The sequence below is a fragment of the Diadema antillarum genome, unplaced genomic scaffold (genome assembly GCF_040938485.1).
Source record: "Diadema antillarum isolate AM-2024a unplaced genomic scaffold, OU_Dant_1.0 seq00001353_RagTag, whole genome shotgun sequence".
Classification (NCBI taxonomy): domain Eukaryota; kingdom Metazoa; phylum Echinodermata; class Echinoidea; order Diadematoida; family Diadematidae; genus Diadema; species Diadema antillarum.
In genome coordinates, this window is record NW_027272117.1 from 214544 (window position 1) to 236733 (window position 22190).

Here is a 22190-nt window from a genome sequence, read left to right on the forward strand (position 1 = left end):
AAATTGCTCTACTTACAGTGTATGAAAGAAAAAAAAAGAATATGATGTAGTTGTATTCTGTATAAAATCAAGAGTCTACTGAATACTGTCAGCTGAATCCCATTTCTCAGGTTCAAGACATCCATGGATATGAGAGGCTGTTCTACATTGCAGCATATTCAAGCACTCTTTGGACAGTCAGGCAAGCAGTCCACTAGTAGCCCTGGGACAATTGACCCATGACCCCTAACCCCTGACTGCTTCCTTTTCATAATTTCTTGTGCCAGCGTCAAGTTCAGAGTATAAACCAAATTACTGAGCTTGACAGTTCCATGTAATGCTCAGAGCATCATGATCATAGGCCACTTGTTTCTCAATTTTTTGCTTGTTTGTTTTTAACCCGTTGAGGACGGACTGATTTTGCTACAACATAAATTTCCCATAGACACCTGCCTGATTATACTCAGGACTCGTCTTCACCTGGTGAAGCTCCAAACTGTAATATTGTAAATGGTCCAAATGTGTACTTGTCTGCATTCCAGATGGCTAATATTTATGATCATTATTTTAGTCATTTGTTTTGTACCTAGGTAAAATGCACATTTTTATCTTTAATTGTGTCATTTTAATGCGTGCAAACCATGAAACTAGTGTTCTTCTCTCATTTGATTGTCAATACATGTATTTGAAAGCTGGAACATGAGTAACACAAGAATGTGTTATGTATGAAACAATACATATAGGTATTCTGCCCGTATGCGGTTTCACCTTTTGATGCATTCATCTGTGACAGGCAGATGCTCCTTATGGCAGCTTACAAATGTAGATTATGACAGTGAATCTACCCAATTCCTTCTGGATCAATTTCATTCCATCCATTCTTTTTTTATTTGTAATACTCCTAAGAAATCATTGGCAAGAGCTATAGAGTTAAGTAATTTCTATCCTGTCTACATTCTACTGTGCAAGTGTGTGACTGAGCGTACATGACACTTTGCCAATAGCTACATGCTTACTGTAAAACAAGAAATGTTTCGCGTGCATTTTAATATCGCGAATTTCGCGAGCGGCAACATTCGCACAATTAAAATGCACGCGAAAATTTTTGCCCACACAATATGCATTGGATGCCAGAGGCAAGTCGCGAAAATTTCATGCTGCGAGAAAGGCCGTCAGCTCCAATTCACAAAATATTCATGCCGCGAATATATCGTGTTTTACAGTATATACACATGTACAGTGCACTCCCATTATAATGAACATGGTTATAATGAAATTCCGCCTCAATAAGGTGAATGATATCAGAGCTGCCACGTCTCCCTGATTCTGCAGGAGACTCCCTGAAAATATAAAAATCTGTTCATGTCTGAATAAGAGAATATTAAAATCTCCCCGATTTGGGAATTATTTTCGCCCATTGGAATGCATGTAACACACAGATATCTTCGTGATTACTGTGTGGAATCTCCCTGATTTGGATGTTAGGCAATGTTGGCAGACCTGTAATATGGAGTTACTTCAGTTGTCACCGAGGATTGTGGGTATGTTTGCACTCATACATGTTGGAGGAGGACTTACATGTAGCAGTACTTCTTTTTCTTCTCCTTCAAGACATATTGAAACTTGATTGTTTAACCGAAAGGAAGTGTACTATTAATATTTCATTCATAAAGTCCCTGTGCCCATGTCCTGTTTGTTGTCTCTTACATTGTGCAGGTGCAGGTGTACAGAAATATCATGTATTATTTTGAAGTGCATTCTGTTTGTTTGTTTGTTTTTGTTTGTTTTTTAATTTAATGTACTGTGGTGTTGATTTTAAAGATTATCTTATAACTGCAGTTGGATGTTGATGTTGTAGTTTGTTAGCTAGTCAGAATGGCATCACCTACTTACCACTGTCACAGTTTGGATAATTACTGGTATTTGTTTTTATGCAATCAATAACTCATTGTGCATTTTTGATAAGATTTTGATGATTTTAGTGTCCATCCAATGATGTACAGTTGAGCAGGTTCTTGTGTAGTTTTAGACATTCAAAATTGTGTAGTACAAATGTATATTACAATCCCCATGTAAGATACATTCAGATGATGTCATTTTTATCGTAGATTTGTATTTTTTAACCTGTAGGTTTTATTTGCTCCTGAATTTAGTGCCTTTCAGTAGAGTTACTGATAAGTGACATAATAAGAAGATAGACCAGTATTTGAAAAAAAAGAAAGAAAATAAAAAGAATGCACTGTCCAATACAATGCAGAACACTAATACATATTTGATGTCTTATGCAATAAGTTTGGATGTCATTTTTATGGTACTTTTGATTCACGACCACTATTTACTTGGTGTCTGAAAAAAGCCAATACGTATATCAGAATCAGTCCTTACAAAACTATGAAAATGAATAAATAAACAAATGAATAAATAGAAATTTAGTGACACTTGTGAACATTGCAGTGGCTCAAGCCAAGAAAGAAAAAAAGAATGTTGAGTGCTGCTGACAGGAGCTGTGTGATGTTTAAAAAATGTATTAAAAACATATTCCAGTATATGAACATATTGTGAATGATACTGCCATAATCAAGAAAATCTGTAAAACCCAATCACTTGTAAAATATTCTATTGTTTGAAGCATCTTGAGCTTATTTCAACCCCATTTTTTTTCTAGCATTGTATATAGTGTCAAGAATATCTGATTGCATACAGGACTATGCAGCTCAGATTTTCAAGGGAAACATAAGGGCCCGAATTCACCGTGTTTTAAACCATGGACAATTTGTATGGAGTGCCAAGTGTTGCATGGCCTATTTCGTCACGAAATCAGTCATTTCATCGACGAAATGACCATTTTGTAATGAAACAGGCCATGTGACACTTGGCGCTCCATACAAATTGTCCATGGCTCTAACCATGGTTTCAATTGTACCACCGTCATGAATGCGGGCCAAGGAGAGAGACGAGTTGTGGCAGATAGATAGAAACAAACAATATACCATGGTTTTGTAAACCATTGACTTGCAAGACTGTGTCAAACTGCATTCTCTTTGTGAAACAGTTGTATAATCATTGTACAGGTACCTGTATACCATCACATTAATTTTGTGTTATGGTACAGTAGACTCTACATAAGTTGAAGTTGCCTAAGTCGAACATCGTCTAAGTCAAAAATATTTTGCCAGTCCTATTCATTTATTTTCTGTTGTTTTTCATAAGGTTTCTTCCTCAGTCCCAGGAAAATTCAATTTAAGCAGAGTTTACCGATTTTCTTTTTTCATCTCATGTTGAAAGCATTGTACCGCATGTCAACATTTTTATCTTGGCTTTACATGTTTTGTGCCTCTGTTCCAAGGTCTGTTGAAACCTGTTTTGTCAGCCACTTCAAGTTCTGAATCTTTTCCTCTCCTCTTTATTTTCCCGTCTCTGTCTCTCTTTCTCACTAATTCTTACCAAAGTCAAAAAGTTAAGTGTGCATCACTCTGAGTACTTAATGTGTGTAAAATAATTTGTAAATTATGTAATATAATTGTACACCAAGATATGAAATGTCACTATAGTTCTGAGAGATTATGTTCTTTAATTAAAGCAATATTTTCATGCAATTTTGTAGGAAAAGAGAGCAAAGTATATTCTGCAACAACAAATGTATAGATGCAGATATACATGTACTATCCTTGTACAAACAACAGTTTACCATATAAAAGATTTGATACAATTATTTTTGTCAATATGCCTTATTCTTGTAACCAATTATGACAAATAAATCTGGAAAATATCGAAATGTTACTTTTATCATTTTTTCCTTCCTGTTGTCAGAGATTTTTAGAACTGCATTATGTATTTCAGCACACACAAACATTCACATACCCACACATGTACTAAAATGAAACCAGCCATAAAAGCAAACATTCATCTGAGTCTTGTTAAATAATTTTTATTTTGGATTTTGTTCAAAATTTGTGTCAAAATCAGGATTTTCCTCATTTAGAACACACAAAGTTTAGCACTTTCGGGATCTCTGTAATATAGTCAACCTTGCTTAAGTTGACCTCGCATAAGTTGAATAATCGCTTAAGTCAAAGGTCTTTTCAAGTCCTCTTCTCTTTATATCCTATTGATTTTTATCCCTCATAAGTCAATTTTTTTTCTTAGTCAAGCCATTTCTTCAGTTCAAGTAAATAAAAACTTAGGCAGGGTTGACTGTACATATTTGTGCATCCTTGTATAAACAGTCACTAGGAGTCAATGGGGAATTTCTTATTTTCAAAGAAGAATCAAGTATACAAAATACCGGTAGACTTAATCAACTGAATCAAGAATGTCTCCAACGAAAAGATGGGTTGATTGCATAATCATGATGGGGGGGGGGGGGTTAAAAAAAATAAACTGACAATGCATATTTCATGCATGTAATACAATGTTGTACAAATAATGAATGTTTATGAGTGCAATGGACAGAATATTTCATAAGGTGAAAGATGAAATGATCCATTCAACGAGACGCAGCCGAGTTGAATGGATCAAACATTTCATCTTTCACCGAATGAAATATTCTGTCCATCGCACTAATGAAAAACATCTATTATTTGTTTTATATAACGCCTAAAATAGATCCTTGTCATTTCATATTTTATTAATTCAGAAACAAAGAGAGAATCTGAGATCACGAGAGTGCTCACTGAGCGCTTTACGCTAGCACGCTGTCGCATACACACACTGCAAATGCAAGCTTCTAGCGCGCGGTCGCATACTACACACACTGCAAACGCAGGTGTTTTACATGCGTGTGTGCCGGGCTCTCAGCGGGCATGCAATAGACCAAATCGTATGGATCCAAAATTGCACGGTAAATGGAGCCACAATTGCACGGATGATGACGTCATAGTGAAATGGGCCGAATGATCAATGTCAAACAACCAATCAAATGACAAGGATCTCTTCAGGCGTTATGTAAATCTCAATAACAAGGACTATTCTAACAGCCAGAAATCTTATCTGGGTTCCCATTTCCCAAAATATGTTTCTAGGATAGCAACTCTGGCTAGAATAGCAACTTGTCGTAGCAACAGCCAACCAGGTATCAGAATTCTTATCAATACTATGACACTTGCCATGTGCAGCAGGAGTTGCTATCATAGCAACTGTTTTTATGAAATGGGGCCCTGGTCAGCCAGCAGCATAGGGCAGAGGTAAGCCAAGAAGGTAAACCTGTGAAGATGTACACAATACCTGTATGTATGACTTACCCTATGTTCAGATGATCCCCCACTTTGTGGGGGCAGTTTGGAGAGTTTTACAGTCGACCGTCCACACATGCATTGAAATCCCCCGCTGAAAGGGGGACAAAATCACGGCTGGTGGTTTCAGCTGTGTGTTAGGTCACCGTACGTGGCACCGTAGCGCGCGCAATTGCAAATTTATATGATAGCAATGTGTAGAGTGCCTGATTGCCTACTTTGCCACCACATTTTGAGCATGCGCACTTCTGAGGAAAACAGCTGCGCGAGAGATCAAGGTCAGTCCCCCGCCTAGCTTTCACACGATGGGATTGATGGGGAAAGTCCTGGCAAAAGGGACACTCCCCGCGAAGCAGGGGATCATCTGAACGCAGTGTATGGCACATTACTATGGAATCTACACCTGTACTTAACGCTTCAACAAAGTACAAGTACCTGTATTTGTCAGGGATGCAGCAAAGTTCAGTATTGGACTTGGGACACAGGTGGCTGCTCCATCAGTAGAATCAGGTTCTGCTCAGAACAAGGAAGGACAGGCAAGGTCTCGTTTGAGTACTCCTGCTAGTTCAGGAACTGTAGGTCCACATTTTTGTTTGGCAAGTAACTCATTCTTTGTAAACTCATTTTTTTTTTCTAGAGAAGTAAACAATGGCAGTAAAAACTGTGAAGAAAATGACTACCAGTAGTTGTGCTTCAAACAAACTAAGCTCAATAACATATGGAAATGCATTTCATCCATCCGAATAGACCTTCAAGATTACTTAAAAAGCCATCTCCCAAAAGGCACAATGCTAATGCTAGTTCTCCACCAACAAAGACACTTGATTCTACTTTTAAGCCTTAAAAGTGATATCACCATGTCAGACATTACTTTTTGCTTTTGAAAAAGACAATTCCACTATTTGAAGAAAGGAGCAATGTGCTACTTCATCAGAAGGATGAACTGTGTATCCACTGTTTTCACCTGCATTTTCGCAATGTCCTGTGATTTCAACTTCAGGTGCTCCTCCATTAGGTTTGCGAAACCTGAAGTGCTAGCTTCACATTCCAAAGTGTATGAAGTTGACTTCACAAGTGAATGCAATCAAAAGTGTGATGATGAATTGTTTGTTAGCTGGACAGTAAGAACATTTTCAAGGGAACATGAACAACAGTGTGACATAAAAACACCTCTACCATGTACATCAGTTTCTGCAGCCATTATCTTGCAGCTCACACCTACATGTTCAAATCCTACCCAATCAAGGAGGAAGTTCTTCAAGATGCAGAAGTGGAGTCAAAAAGGGCCTGAGCTTTCGATCCTAGCAGAATGTTCTAGAGAGGTGAAGGGACAAACGTGTAGTGGAAGCAAATCACAGATATGAACTGCACACAACAAGCCCAGTGTAAGGAGGGCTAGGGACACAGAACAATGAAAACAAAAGGGGAGGGTTAAAAGTCAAAAGCAGGGAGCCAAAAGCAGGGAACCAAACAGGTAAAGGGAAGGGGATTAAGCCGAGGGGGGTGAGCAGACAAAAGGCAGAGGTGGGCCAGTGATGATCCCAAGGATCATAGGGGGCAACCTGTTTAATAAAGGATAAAGATGAATAGGGAGGCTACATCAAACAAGATAAGGAACAACACAAGGGAAAAGAATAGGAAAATAGTTAAATAGCAACAGCATGAGTGAAAGGAGGGGGGAGAACAAACAGTGTGCCCTAAACCTGGTGTACAACGATGTGGCAAAAATGAAAGTTAAAGCCAACCAACAAATGCAAAGAACCAGTGAACAAATCTTCAGTCTTGTGAAAGTCTGTCCAGGTTGTATACGGTGACCTTGGAGACCTGATGACAAGGAAGATGACCATTGATGGCTGCAACAGGCACACTATGCCATTCTATGACTCGTTCTACAGACGATACAGATTGTACATAATAAACAGGCCAAGCAGGCCACATCATCTGGCTTGTGATCTTAAGACTATGGGCCATGTATTTGGTAAGATTGATTTCACTGCAATTATTTGGTACTGATTGTATACATAAAGGCTGCTTTGAAAATAAGTGAAAATACTTGCTATATTATGTGCCATTCAAATATATATTTAGGGAGTCTAATATTACCCAAATTGGGGCCTCCCAACATTGATTGTGGGGTACAACAATGGGTGGGGAAATGTATGTGTGCATGTAGCATTCATGACGGGATCAGAGAAAATATTTTTGCGCATAACATTTTTGAATAGCATCCAACTCCAAAAATTTGTGAAAATTAAAACCCTGCAAAATATAACAATTTCATCTTAAAAAATGCTAAGCTCCTTGCTGTGAGCGGGGAATAACAACCTCACCCCCCCCCCCTTTTTGGTCGATATGTTCTTGCAGGCTTAGATGCTTTGCTCCCTAGCATTGTCCAGTGTTCCCCAAATCCTAATTTTTTTTTTTTTGCAGTTCCATATTGGCAGGTATGTTACAGGAACAAGGGGAAAAGAGTACATTGGTCCAAGCTTGAGGCATTTAAACTTGCCAAAGGCTTTAGTTGAGAATCTCATCTTGTCTGCAGCCTCCAGACTGACAAACACACACATCCCTCAGTTCAGTGCCTACTCCAGCCTACTACAATCCAGCATTGATTTGATGAGACACAGATGACGTCTGTTGGCTGACTGTCATTTGTAGGCTCCCTTCCCTGGAAGACTTTCTGCTGTCTGATCACAGATTTCCTGGAGCACACACCGATCGAGTGGCAGTGAGTCAAGTAATTGTTCCACCTGTATTGGACAAAGCACACATGACATCCTGTAAATGAACTGGAGACTACTGTTGACACCATATATTTCGAGAGCTTTTTATGTTTGCGAATTTCGCAAGTCGGGCGCTATTTGAAAAATTAACAACACTTTTCTTGACACAAATGCAAAGCACATACATACATTTCTCCATTCAGTACAGTACTCCATGATCGTAAATTCAACCACTCATGACATTGTCGGGAAATCCTGATTGGCTAAAAATTAGATTCAATATTATGTGACCCTGCACCACAAAACCACCAAAAAGTCGCCAGACACAGATTTTTATTTACAGGCAGATTCTGAAAGAGTAGACTCTAAGCTTTGAAATGACGTATTAAATTCAGTACATATGGACTTCAGAAAGTTCACACTCTGGAAAAGTGTTTGATGAGAAAAGAGGCTTTAAAGTTCAAGGTCTATTCAAGTGCTTAATTACAACAAACTGTGCTCTGTGCAATGTATGGGACAAAAAACAGGATGTACAACTCCATTTAGATCCCCCTCAATGAAGGGATTATCAGATTAGGCTGAAATTTTGCACACTGTATAAAGCACATTCAATTCAACACAATCTTAACTTTCACAGCAGCAGCATCGTCTTTTTCAAAAGTTATCAGAGTTGAAAGTGATGAGTTTGTAAAGGGTTGGAAATTCTCCCTATCGCATATGGCTCTCCAAATCTGAATGCATGTAGCGCTCTAATTTTTTTTACCTTTAATTCTTGGGATGTAAACTTCCGGTTATGAATGTGCGATGTGTCAATGTACGCTTTTATTGCACATTGAACGCTAAAGTACTAGTATTCATAGATCGACTTCAAATTCTGTCTTATAATCTCGCGAATACCCTAATCTGTAACTTTACATTTGATAATAATAATAATAATCATTTCTATCATTATTGCTATCAGTATTTTTATCATTATTGTTATTATTGTTATTATTATTATCAATTTCATTTACATTTGACACTCCATGAATGAGACAGACTTTATTTGAAAATGCATGATATTGATAGCAGATTTGCATTATTTCAATTGAAACAGTCTTTAGAATAACAAATCCTTTTATTCTTTGGTTCAGTATATTCTTGTTGCTATGTGGTTACTGAGAATAGTGTATACCAATTCAAAAAGACCAATCTACAGTTCCAGCGCTGCTTACCTCTGCTAGAAGCTCAGAGTTCCTCTTCTTTGCAAATGATATGGCGATGCTTTGTACAGACTTTAGGAGTAATCTGAAAACGGGTCAGAAGCATTACACATTACAGAATTGAATGAGGGCATGGAGGATCAAAAAACTTACCCCAAGCACATCCCAGTACAAGGCAAGAGGATAATTTACAAACTGTACATGCAATGAATATCATGGTCATTACACATGTAAACAAATATATTGTGCACATATTTGGGTGTGTATTTGTGTGTATGTGTGTGTGTGTGCAACAATGATGACTCAAATTGTGGTATAAGATTACATCCCCCCCCCCCACCCGACATTCAAATTGCTACTTGGTAATGTGACAGTGACTTTGCTCACATACAATGCAGAAATCATCATTTGTTGGCCTACTGATACTAAAGTAGGACTTTTCTGAACTCTGTGAGGGAAAAGGTACATACTTACCTTGTCTTAAAAAAAAACACCAAAAAACAACAACAACCAAACAAACAAACAAACATACATGGAAGAGAGATACAAAGTGTATCATTGATACATTCATTCAGTGTGTCTGATATTGTGCAAAAATGAAGATTTGACTAAACTTAAATATGAAAATGAACGCTAACTGCATAAAACTAGCAACACAAGCCAAACCAAGAAGCAAGGAAAAGAAAAATGCCACTGACAAGTTTGCAAAGAACAATGAGAGCAAAGCCCATGAGAGCAAAAGGTGGAAAGTTGTGAAGTCATCGGTAAGATGTGAAAATTTGTGAATGACATGATTTACCATACCGTACCCAATTCCATCATAGCAAGTACCGTGCTATTTAGTTAATTCATTAGTACAGACGACACCCGATGTAACAAAGTTCTTGGGACCGGCAGTTTTTGTTTTTTTTTCGTTATATCAGAATTTTGTTACATCTAAACAAATAAAGTGTATGAAGATATCTAGCTGATAATTTTGGGCCCTGAGTTTTACTTTGTTGCATCCAAAATTTCATTATTACTGTGTTTGTTATAACAGGAGTGCACTGTATGGTGAATTTTTATCACAAATATCTTGACAGAAGCATCATAAGTTTAAAACAAATTTTGTAGGCTTGGGTATTTTTTTCACTTATCAACCATTATATGCACGTTAGTCAGAAATGTTTGCAAATTTTTTAATCTTGGACCATCACTACAGTGTCAATCAACTAAGTGCCTAAAATGTTTTAAAACCAATATGGCATAAGAAAAATAACTTATTGTGCAATGACTTTATTACTTGGTGCTTGCATTACAATGTCTTAACATAATTTAGAATACACATTGATATTTCATATACCACATGATCAAGGGGATTTATAAATAAATGAGTAACATTCTATGAAATTTCGAACTTAGTATGGATAACAACTCACTGAGCTCTCACAAGACATGCAGCAGCTTCTAGAATTAGTCTCTTGGATGTTCCCCCATCCTCCAAAGAGAGGGAGCGTTCTCCAGACTCCACCCATGGAGGGCATCTCTCTGTCCCACCCTCATCCTTCAAAGACAAGGACTGTATGGTTGCTATGGCAACTGACTCACTGTCTGGCAGTGAGCATCCCCCTGCACCACCTGATGCAGCATCAGCCAAAGCTTCTAATTTCACGCTGCCAGGCACAGTCCCATGGGCTGGTCCATCTGCAGGTTTGCTGTGGCTGGCATTTGAGTTTACTGCTGGAGTTAAAGCATGGTTACATCCCATTGGAACCTTTTGCATTCTTTCTTGAATATCATTACCACTTGGATTTCCATGACAGTATGTATGCTTTGGAGACGACTTCTTCATTTCAGGAGAAGCAGGCTGACCAGTAGATGGAGACTGGTGTCTGAGGGGTGCACAAGTGGAGCTTGCTCCATCTACAACAGCATTCATATTTTGTTGATCACATGCGGCTTGAGGCCCGTAAGTGTCTTTAGTGTTTGTTAGTGTCTTGCAGGCTGGTTCCAAGCCATTCATCACTAGATTTCTTTGTTGTTCTAAAGGCAAGACTTTGGCATGATTAGAAGGTAGCTGGCAACGATCTGCGCTAGAAGCTAGCCTGAGGTAGGCCTTTGCCAATCGGATCTGATGCTGAACACTGGATGGCCGCACAGTTAGGCAAAACTTAAGGCTGTTTATCACACCTATGATAAGAAAGGACAGTGAGAAAGGGAATCGGTAAGATAACTGACATTACAGCTCAAGGCTAGGTATTCTGATGATTAATGGCATCTACAGTCACATGACAGACTCTGATTCTAGTTCATTCAAGCCATATGAATTCTATGGACAGACCTTCCAGAAATATTGTCACATTTTTGTCATAAGAAGTTTATGGGAGCAACGTTTAGTAGCATGGAGGTACTAGCTAGTATCAATGTAGCTCCATAAGATACAAGATAGTCTGAAGAAACTGCAAATGTTCCATCGTGAAACTGTTAAGGGATTACCCAGGCAGTCAAACAAGTAAGAATTATGGTCTTCCAAAGAATATGTGGTTGCACATTCTCGTGATAAAAATCATATATTATGAGACACAGAAGATACCTCTTTGCCAGTTATATGATAAAGTTTGTAGCAACAAACTTCCCTGAAATGTAAAACTTTGTTTCACTGATTTTGGCTTGTCAGGATTAAATTGGGCTTTGAACACAGAAATCATCACATTTTTCCTGACCGGTCATCAGTGGGGTGAGGGGACTGTGCAAGATCCCTTCTCATTACAATAATTTGCTTCAAGCAGCAATTAGACATAGAATATTGTCTTTGGGATACAGCAATCCTCCTTAGCTTTATCACATGATTCAACAGGTTTTTACTTGAAAGAAATTCCGTTATCCTCGCTAAAGTCGACCTCACACAAATCAAAAAGTTGGCTTGGTTGAAGAAAAATTATACCCCAAATGGACATGAAAATTTTTACATTGATCATGTAAGTCCAAATTCACAGAAGTCTAAGGGCTTTCTCCAGTCCCAGCGGATTTGACTTAGGCAAGGCCGACTGTAGCTTGTCATGTCACTCTCACCAGTGTCATCTCCTGCAGCCTGACATAGCAATGACAGAAGGCTGTGTGCTCCAAACAGCTGATCCTCGCTGGTGGATTCCGCTAGCTGAATCAAGGAAAAGAACAAAACAAAACAAAATTGATAAACTAAACATGCCATGTTCTCACAGTGATATCCCATTGTGATTGACCAGCTTATTTTCACTCTCGAGCACACTATTTCAGCTGCTGTGCTAAAGTCTATTACACTGTACTGTGAATATTGTAGACATCATTTGATGCCATTGTATAGCAAGCAAGCCTCAGACACACTTTAGGGTTATCCACTTTATTATTAGCAAACAACATATAGGAACTGCAATAATGCAAGCTTCAACAATGCAACAGAAAACCCTGTACAGTAATAAGTGTTGAATCATTCTCCATTCATAGAAACACATCAATGATTTGATACTAACTTGGACTTTGCAACTGTGAATACAATCTTCCATACATGAATATCCAAGGACTTCAGCTCAAAGTTCAATGATCACTATTCTGCAAAGTGTTATGTACGCATGCATATCTCCTAAATGCAAGTAATCATACATGGCTCACCAATCTCTTTCCGGTCTCCACGGCAACCTTGTGGTCCCCATCCCAATGTTGACACCGGGCCAGACACTCCAGGAGGAGGCGTCTCATGGTGGGGTTGTTAGAGGCAACATGCTCCAAAGCTCTGGCGTAGGCATCCCCTGCTGCCCCCCACGCACCGAGGTAGTAGTGGTGGTCGCCTCGGTGGATGAAGAGCTGCATTTGCTCTGCGGGGTCATCGCGCACTGGTGCTTGCTCATCAAGGAACCACTGCCAGGAGAAAGATGGCAGACATTGAGTAGGAGATGCAGGCTTGGTGTAACACTGGTAATCTCTTTGACAGTTGGATGACATATGTGTACATTTCAAACATATATTACCCAGTCAAAATTTCTTTGTGAGTTCCATTCATCTTTTATGTTTTAGATCCGACATAAAACGGAAATTAAGATCAATAAGAATTGTGTCCCATGCTTGATATTGGTATTAATCCTACTAAAAATGCCCTTTAAAAAAAATTCTCATTATATTTTCCTATATCACTCCATTACTGTGACATCATACATGGTTCTTGTAGCCTTAAATCCAGTGACAAAGGGACTTGAATTTAATTTTTTTTTTAAATTAAATTCATAACTTTTGAAGAGATTGCCTGGTTTTCTTCAAATAACAGTAATAGTAAAGTGTTCTACTCCTTCTACAATCACCAAAATGTTTTGGGAAACTGTAAGAGTGAGGACTCTTCAACTTATCACAATCTGACACCCGAGACCATGCTACACAACACAATACAAATTCCAGGATAAAACTTAACTCCCAAGCTCAGTTATCAGCACTTTATTATCTTATTTCAGATCAGTCTTTTTAGGCATCATCTCAATACATCTAACCGTTTTAAGGTTCTGCTCAGCAGATATAAAGAAGGAAATATGTTTAGATACCAAATAATAAGTTGCCTTCAAGTCCTATCTATAGTCTGTATGACCATGTACACCAAATGAAATAAATTAATAAATCCTGTTATGCATAAGTGAATAAACCTGAGGTGTAATGTCCCTTGGCTTGTAGTCAGACTGAGGAGTCTTCTTGATTTTTGGTCTCTCTTTAGCAAAGAGATCATCATCAAAGTTTCCAAAGTCCATCACAAGCCCTGGTACATGCACAAAGAACTATGAAGGAGGTGACTGGTCCAGCAAGAAGCTTGAGTGTGTACTTTCTGACATCTGAAGCTCCTGTTGCGTGAAAAGAGCTGCTGTTAGGGGAAGATATGACATGGATAAATGAATTTAGAGTCATAAAGAAACTGAAGTACTGAGGGGTGAGCAGGACGACTGAGTTTACTGATATCATCTACCACCTAAATATTCAAGGTATTTTGTTTTTGCAGAATTTCCTTCGTGTGTGCATGTGTAGATGTGTGTGTAAACTAGTAGTACTGCATAAGCTATTCTTTTCGCGTACAGATATTTTTGTGAATGAGGAGGTCATAGACATTTTCGCAAGATGTTGTTTTTCGCGAATAGACGTCAACGCAAACATAAATGCATTGTTACCATAGCCCAGGGATACATTTTTGTGTGTTATTAAATTCGCGATCTGTGATTTGCGAAATTCGCGAAAATTAAACCCTCATGAAAATAACAGCTTATACAGTAAATGAAAGCACTTATGGTACACCACACCATACACTATTACTAAATGCTCTAATGCTCTTCCCCCTGTGCGGCATGATCGAGTAGAGACAGGGTGCTGTGACTGTGCATGCATGGCACGCAACACAACTCAACCCTACAGTTTAACTTTCGCCCTTCATTCACGATTTTAAACGAATGGATAAATTTACTGCATTATATCTCAATCAGGGGATCACTAAAATTAAACTATTGCAGAGCCCGATGGTATGTCAGATGTGTCCACTGTCCTTGGTGTGAGAGGACAATATTAACAACTGATTTATTAGTATTGATTAAGTATGTACATGTATCAAGATATATCTCTATGTTGGATTCAGACATTACCTAAATTGCTCTACTATGGTTTTATGCAGTGTTGCATTTTGTACCCTTACACTGTAGCACATTTACCCACACAGTAATATACACTGGGGCATAGGCAGGAAGCAATAAAAGAGTCAAGGCAGGAAGGGGGAACAATAAACCCCCCCATCACACAGGATTGCCTTGTGTATCTATGGCATTAGGCCTGGATACTCATAGGTGAAACAAAGACCAGCTAGTCCCCTTCATCTAATTTAAGTGTTCATTGACCTGTATGGGGTCCGAAGTGAAACAAAGACTAGCCTGCCCCCCTCATCTGAGCATTCATTCCACGCCACATACTCACTAAGAGAAGCAGCCTGTCTTAAAACTCTCCACCTGCCTCGATTGTGGGAGACATGCAGCTTTCTACCAGAGAACTGTAAGTTTTGTACAATTACCATCGCTAAACTTTACTTACTTTATGTGCCACAAGACATCTATATGTTATGAATATATCTTTAGTATTGGCAAAGGATTTTATCAATGCGAGGGTTGTTTTCTAAGATATTCTCAGTTCCAAAGACTCGAATCGTGAGTAACTGTCACAAGTGTATATGATACTTTACTCTCTATTGGTATATATATCGAATATTATACAGAGTGCCTCCTGTACATACTTGTAGTTGTTCTCCTGTACATTATTTGATAATCATTGAGTAGAGTATTTGGGGGAATATCTCTCCTTAATATAGTAGTCGCAGGTTTAGCTTAGAATGTCAATTAGGTCACTTGTGTTCTGTATCTATTTCCTTGTATTAACCATTTGCGTATTATATTAGGCGCATGGATTAATCCGAGCTTCGTATGATACACCTCGAGTGTATTATTAGTGCTGTGTAAATAATGCAGAGGAGGGATATGCAGTCGTTTATCATATCGATCACACATTTTCTATATTGTAACATAATAATATAGTAGTTGCTCCCAAGAATCACAAAGATGTCATTCGTTTTCTTTTATAGCATATCCTTGTAAATTGACTTCCAAGTCTCGTGGATACTGCCTGTCTGGATGTATATCCATTGAAGGTAATTTGTTGATATTTTATCCCACCTGCTTCACTGTAAATATAATATGTGTTTTAGTATTTCACAACATGTCAAGATATGATTGTGGTAACTTTTCTAGCTAAATGTACACAAAAAAAAGGGGGTCTCACAGCGTTTTAGTGAGATATGTTTAGTAGTTATAATGTTTTGACGTTTGCAATTGCACTGTATTCATTCGATGCACAGTCGTTTCCGCAGATTAATTCAACTAGAAGACAATTCTTATATTGATGTGCTGTATTTCACCTTAATTAGTTTGTTAATTGTATTCACAGGAATGAATTCATTCCTCCCTCCACATTCTATGTAAATATAGCATGTACAGCAGCATTATGCTTGGTTTTCAAGCGATGCATTTCATTGAAAACGTTGTAATTCAGTATTGAGATCTGTTCAGTAATGCGTCTTTCATCATCGTGACATTCATATATTATTTTCCTTATACTCTTTTCACCTGGTATAATCATGACATTCATATGTTATTTTCCTTATACTCTTTTCACCTGGTATAGGACATCTACATGTACTCTCAGTGACGTGCACGCAGTGGTGCTGTGTTGGTTTTCTTTGTTTTATGTCCATTGATTTGTCGGTGGAAACATCGTAAATGTGTGAATAAACAAATCCACCCTTTTCTCTGTAAATTTAAATGAAAGTCATTGTTTTGTGTCTTCCTTTACACCTTCTCTTCAAGCATTTGAACCAGGCGTAAGGTAAATTTTGTGAATGTTTGGTGTTATGCTTGTAGGCCATTGAGTGGACACATTTGGTCCGTCACATTGGCAAAATCATTCTGTGACTATGATAAAAGAAAATCCACAAAAATCTTCAACAAGCCTCTCCTGTCTGCGACTGGTGGTTTGCGCAGATTGCGGTCACACCGTCACGGGCGGCGGATGGATGAAGGAGACATTCAATAATCAAATTGTACCCTGTAATGAATGTCTGTAAGACTGTATTGCGTAAATTGTCTAATTGATGTGGCTAGCATGATTGCCAATATCATAATAAATATAAATTTAATAGGCCTAACTGTTTGTTAGTGTTACCTAAAGCTAAATAGGGATCACGTCAGTGGACTAGACTAGACTACTAAATTTAATAATAATAATAATAATATGAAATATTTATTTAGCGCTTAATACAACATGTTTCTAAGCGCTTTACAATGCTAAACAACCAAACATACAAATCAGCTTAGAATAACAAATAATTTACTACAAATGCATACAGGGCCTACATAATCATTAATTCTGCTCTAAAAATAAATGAGTCTTAAGTTTCTTTTTGAAGATGTCAACGGAGGTGGAGGTCTGAATGTGAGTAGGGAGAGTGTTCCAAAGAAGGGGGGCACAAACGGAAAAAGCACGGTCACCATAACGATTGTGGGTGCGAGGGCCAAGTTTAAGTTGGGTTGCAGATGATGATCTTAGGTTAATGTGTGTATCCGGTCTGGGTTTCGATGAGATCAGGTCAGTTAGATATATAGGTGAACGGTTATGGATGATGTTGTAGGTGATGAGAAGAATCTTGAACTTGATTCGTTGTGGGATTAACAGCCAGTGGAGATTGCGGATGACAGGGGTGATGCGATCATACTTTCTAGTACAGGTGATGAGACGGGCAGCAGTGTTCTATATGCTGAAGTGGAGCGAGATGACATGCAGGTAAGTTGATGAGCAAACTGTTGCAATAATCCAGATGCGATGTTACAAGAGCATTAACAAGTCGTTCTGTGGAGCTCTGGTTGAGGTATTTCCGGATTGTCCTGATCCTGTAGATGCCAGAAGAAGCAGCCCGGCACACCTTGCGAATGTGCTCCTTTACATCCAAGGAGTTGTCCACGATAACGCCGAGATCTCTGGCAGATTTGGACGCATTTATGACAGCTCCATCGATGGTGAGGCTAACAGACTCAATTCTTTTCCGAAATTGTGACACAATGTGGACGACTTCTGTTTTGTTTTCGTTTAACATCATGTTGTTGCCATGAGCCCAAGCCTTTATGTCCCTCACACAGTCTTCCATAGATGAAAGACCGCCAGCAAGATGATTACGTTTTATGACAACATACAACTGGGTATCATCTGCATACAGCATGTGGCTTATATGTCTGTGAGCCGCGATGACCTCACTCAGAGGGCCAGTATACAAGACAAAGGCCAATGGACCCATTACAGAGCCTTGCGGAACCCCCCACAAGAGAGGGTGTTCGTCTGATTCTGCGCCGTTAATGATGACGGTTTGCTTCCCGTTTTCGAAATATGACTTCAGCCAGGTCAGAGCAGTTCCTTCAATGCCGTAATTGTGACTGAAGCGTTGGATCATTGTATCATGGCCAATTGTGTCGAATGCTGCCGAATAATCCAACAGAACCAAAACGACTTCATGTCCATTGTCTAAGGCTAGCAAAATGTCATTGAAGACCTTGAGGAGAGCAGTTTCTGTGGAGTGACCATGACGGTATGCCGACTGCAGAGGAGGTAGTAGCTCATGTTCTTGAAGGTATGCCCGTAGTTGACTTGCAGCAAGTCGTTCCAACACTTTCCCAAGAAACATCTGATTGGCAATTGGCCTATAATTTACGAAGTTGTCCACGTCCAGCTGAGGTTTTTTCAAGATTGGAGTAACATGTGAAGACTTGAATGAAGAAGGAAAAATCCCTGAAGACAATGACATATTCACAAGTCTGGTGATGAATGAGATGAGCACGCCAAGACATTTCTTGATGAGCCAGGTGGGAGCAGGATCTAGTCTGCATGATTTAGATGGACTTTGATTAATAACATTCATGACATCATCCTCGGATGCCGGATGGAATTCTGAGAAGGTAGCAAGAATGGTCTCTCGTTGGATGGATTCAATTTCATTTTGATGGCCATCTAACTTGTCCACTATTGTCTGGATCTTATTGTAGAAGAATAGTCTGAAATCGTTGGCCAACTGTTTGTCCGACTCATGACTTGGCAAGCTCAGTCTAGATGATGGTGGAGATGTCAGTTTTTGCATCCACTGAAAGAGTCCTTTATTGTCAAGTTTCTCTATCTCACCTTGTAGGTAAGAAGACTTGGAGTGTGACAAGATTTCATTATACAATCGACACTTCTCGCGGTACAATTCCTTGTTGGCTGGCGTTTCAGACTTGACCCAACGGCGTTCAGCACGTCGTTTCTCACGTTTTGCTTTCTTGACGTCCTTATCATACCATGGAGCATTGGGTCTCAAAGACAGAAGTACAGTCTTTTCCGGGGCATGTTTATCGACAAGGTCACGCACAACTTGATTGTATTGTTGGGCAAGATCTGACGGGCTGACAACATCAGGAAGATCACCAATGGTAAGTCTAAGATCCTCAATGAATTGATCCACATCGATGTCCTTCAGCTTGCGACACTTAATCAATTTCTTAGATGAAGGGGGGCGTGCAAAATTTAGAGAGCAGACAACTGCGTCATGATCAGACGGCAGTCCAGAGAGACATGATGTACTAAGAATTGGATGTCCATCCCTCCGCGTGATGACCAGGTCAAGAGTGTGTCCTGCGAGATGCGTGGACACGGTGACATGTTGAACAAGTCCCGCCGAGTAGAGTATATCAGAGAAGGTCTTGGAATCTTTATTGCTGACGTTATTCACTTGAATGTTAAAATCCCCTATCAACAACGGCTGATGACAATGGACTAGAACAGATTCAAGCAGCACAGAAAATTCATGAACGAATCCTTCGAAGGTAAGTTTGTTCTTCACGGATGGTGGTGGACGGTAGATAGCACAAAGTCTGAAAGCTATAGATGGAGAGATGCGAATAGCGAGGTCCATGTGCTCAAATGTCGTGAAGACATGAGCATCGTTCAGAGTGATCTTCCTGGTGCGGTGAATGACACATATACCTCCTCCACGTGAGTGCCTATGGACATGTTGGATGTGGTAGTTAGGTAGCGTGGTGGTAATGTCAGCGAGGATATGATCATCTCGGAAATCCCCTCTTAGCCATGACTCAGTTATAATCATTAAGTCTAAGTCACTATCCAGAATGAGGTCACAGAGCACAGTTGTTTTGTTGTTCATAGAACGTGCATTCCAATGGCCAATCCTAAAATTAGAATGTTGGCCATGACGATGTATGGAATGATTCGAAGTGCGTTGAAGACGATGAGTGGAGAGTTCAGTTGGAATCTGAATAAGTGCTCTTCGACCAGGGTGACGTTGTGAAAACTTCCTGTGTTGAGACGTGATCACAGGAATAAGATGGCCGACGTGTCTCCCTCCTCCTCTTTTCCCGCGCTTTCTCCATCGCTTCCTCTTCCCGAACTTCCAGTATCGGGAACATGGCTGCTGATGTGAAGCTTGCCACTCATCATGCACAGTACATTGTTTACGCATGAGATTGAGTGACTGGATTCTATGGCAGACATCAGTCTCAAGTTGGCATTCATTGGTACTGTAGCAGGGGCATAAACCATGAAGGAAAACAGCCGAGTACTGAATGACTCTCAGACCCAAAGTCATGGTAGTGTGGTTCCATTGAAAGGGCTCCTTAGCAGGAACAATAGCCCGGCTATTCTCAAGTCCAAAGTGGGACTCAGTCGACCGCACGGCATGAAAGGTCCCCTGTGATGAATAGGTTGGGGAGCTCTGTGCTACATCCACATGCAATGTAATGGATATCTGACAGAAATTTGTCACCAAAATTAGCCACAAAATGCAGGAAACCTGCCAAGTTTCCATGTTTCCTACATGCACAGTTTTGGTCTCTGGAACATTATAAATCAGCTGGTACCAAACTTATGCACTAAAATCACCAATACTAGGTGAAATAAAGGGAATATAAGAGAGCCTGTGAGAGCAACCACCAGGCGCTGCACAGCACTCTCAAATTAAATAAAATTTACTTTTATTTAATTTACTTATTTAGAATGGTCTAGGTCTAGTACCCTATCAAGACTAAGAGTAAAGTCTAACAACGTTAAAGACTGTTAACACGTGCCGTTAACACGGTTAACGAGCTTACATAGACTAGTCATAGATCTACTAGGTAACTTAATCATGAAATGTAACTAAAAAGGAGATCACTAACCAGATCCCTTCTAGTTTTACCAACACGAGTTATAACATGTGGGACTAGGGCGACTGACATCACGCCGTCAAAAAAAACTGTATCGCATCGGGGCAACAGACTTGTATGTAGATTGTACAGGCAACCAGTAAAACAGCAGAGTCTATGACAATGATTACACGTTTCCGGCAAGTAAATGAACCAATTCATGATACTGTAATATTTCAGTCAAGATGGTGTAACAGTTAGGAATTTACTCACATCCCCGAGCGACAAGCAGCCGTCTGCACGCAAAAGAAAGAAAAGAAAAGAGCGATGTCTAGCAAGTTCACAATAACTGGGCTAGGCTACGATGTCGATGGTATCTCTAAAGTAATAAATATAAACATCCCTCACCCCTCTTCCCCCCCCCCCCCCCCACACACACAATTATTAGTATTATTTTGTTTTCAAATTTCAGGCGTGGAAATCCGAGTAGGATATAAGATGGAATGATCCAGGAGACAATTCAGTTCATCAAGTGGCATCTCGAATGCCTTGTCTCAACAACAACAAAAAAAAGTATATGAAAAAATGTTAAGATTTGAAGGGAATATACATTGTAGGCCTACATGTCGGTCCTATATACAATACCACATTCATGAGAGACACAGGGGATACCCCCTCCCACACTCTACACCGCTAAAGTGGTATTTTTTTTTTCATAGACTTGGTACAGTGGCGGATCCAGGGAGGACCGCAACTTGCACACGCCCCCCCCTTTATTTATTTTTTGTTGAAACAAAAGAAGTAAAAAGAAAAATGGGGGAGGGGTGCGTGCGCCTCCCCCTTTAATTTTGTAAACGCGCCCCCTCTTTACGGAATTCCTGGATCCGCCCCTGTTGGTATACACTCAAGTTCTACTGACAGCTACAGACAATTTCCGAATATCAGAGGCAAAAGTTTGTCACAGCTTCAGTTCAAGAAATGCAAATCTGATTGGGATGGGATACTCCTTTGAATTCAGTCTTTTCCCGCTGCTTTTGGCCCCTCCGTAGATTTATTTTACACAGTGGGGATCGACAATAACATTTTTCAAATTTCATCAAAACAGTGTTTGCGAGATACTACATTTTCAACATAATTATGATGCAAAGCTCCCTCGTATTAGGCCTACAGGAGCGTCGATCCAGGAGGGCAAGGGGAAGGGGAGCATCTATCCTTTTGCCCCCAGAGAAGTTCCTCGATGCAGAGATTATTTTTTTTTTTGCTTTTTTGGCAGAAAATGTTCGCATATTTCACCCAAAATGTGCTCTTGATTGTTAAATT

At 39.5% G+C, this 22190-nt stretch overlaps 1 protein-coding gene across 2 annotated transcripts; it reads right to left on the reverse strand.

Moving 5' to 3' along the window:
• Positions 1-7598: 7598 nt before the first annotated feature.
• On the reverse strand, positions 7599-21165 carry LOC139708589 (uncharacterized). 2 transcript variants are annotated; one of them, XM_071620528.1, is made up of 7 exons: positions 21144-21165; positions 13779-13990; positions 12763-13008; positions 12187-12271; positions 10554-11304; positions 9148-9220; positions 7599-7960 (listed from the first exon to the last, which is right to left on the reverse strand). In XM_071620528.1, exons 2-7 carry the CDS (start codon positions 13878-13880, stop codon positions 7859-7861), a joined length of 1359 nt encoding a protein of 452 aa, XP_071476629.1. In that variant the 5' UTR covers positions 13881-13990; positions 21144-21165; the 3' UTR covers positions 7599-7858. The 2 variants fall into 2 exon arrangements, with proteins under 2 accessions (XP_071476629.1, XP_071476628.1); XM_071620527.1 differs by lacking the exon at positions 21144-21165 and having other exon boundaries at positions 13779-14095.
• Positions 21166-22190: the final 1025 nt, after the last annotated feature.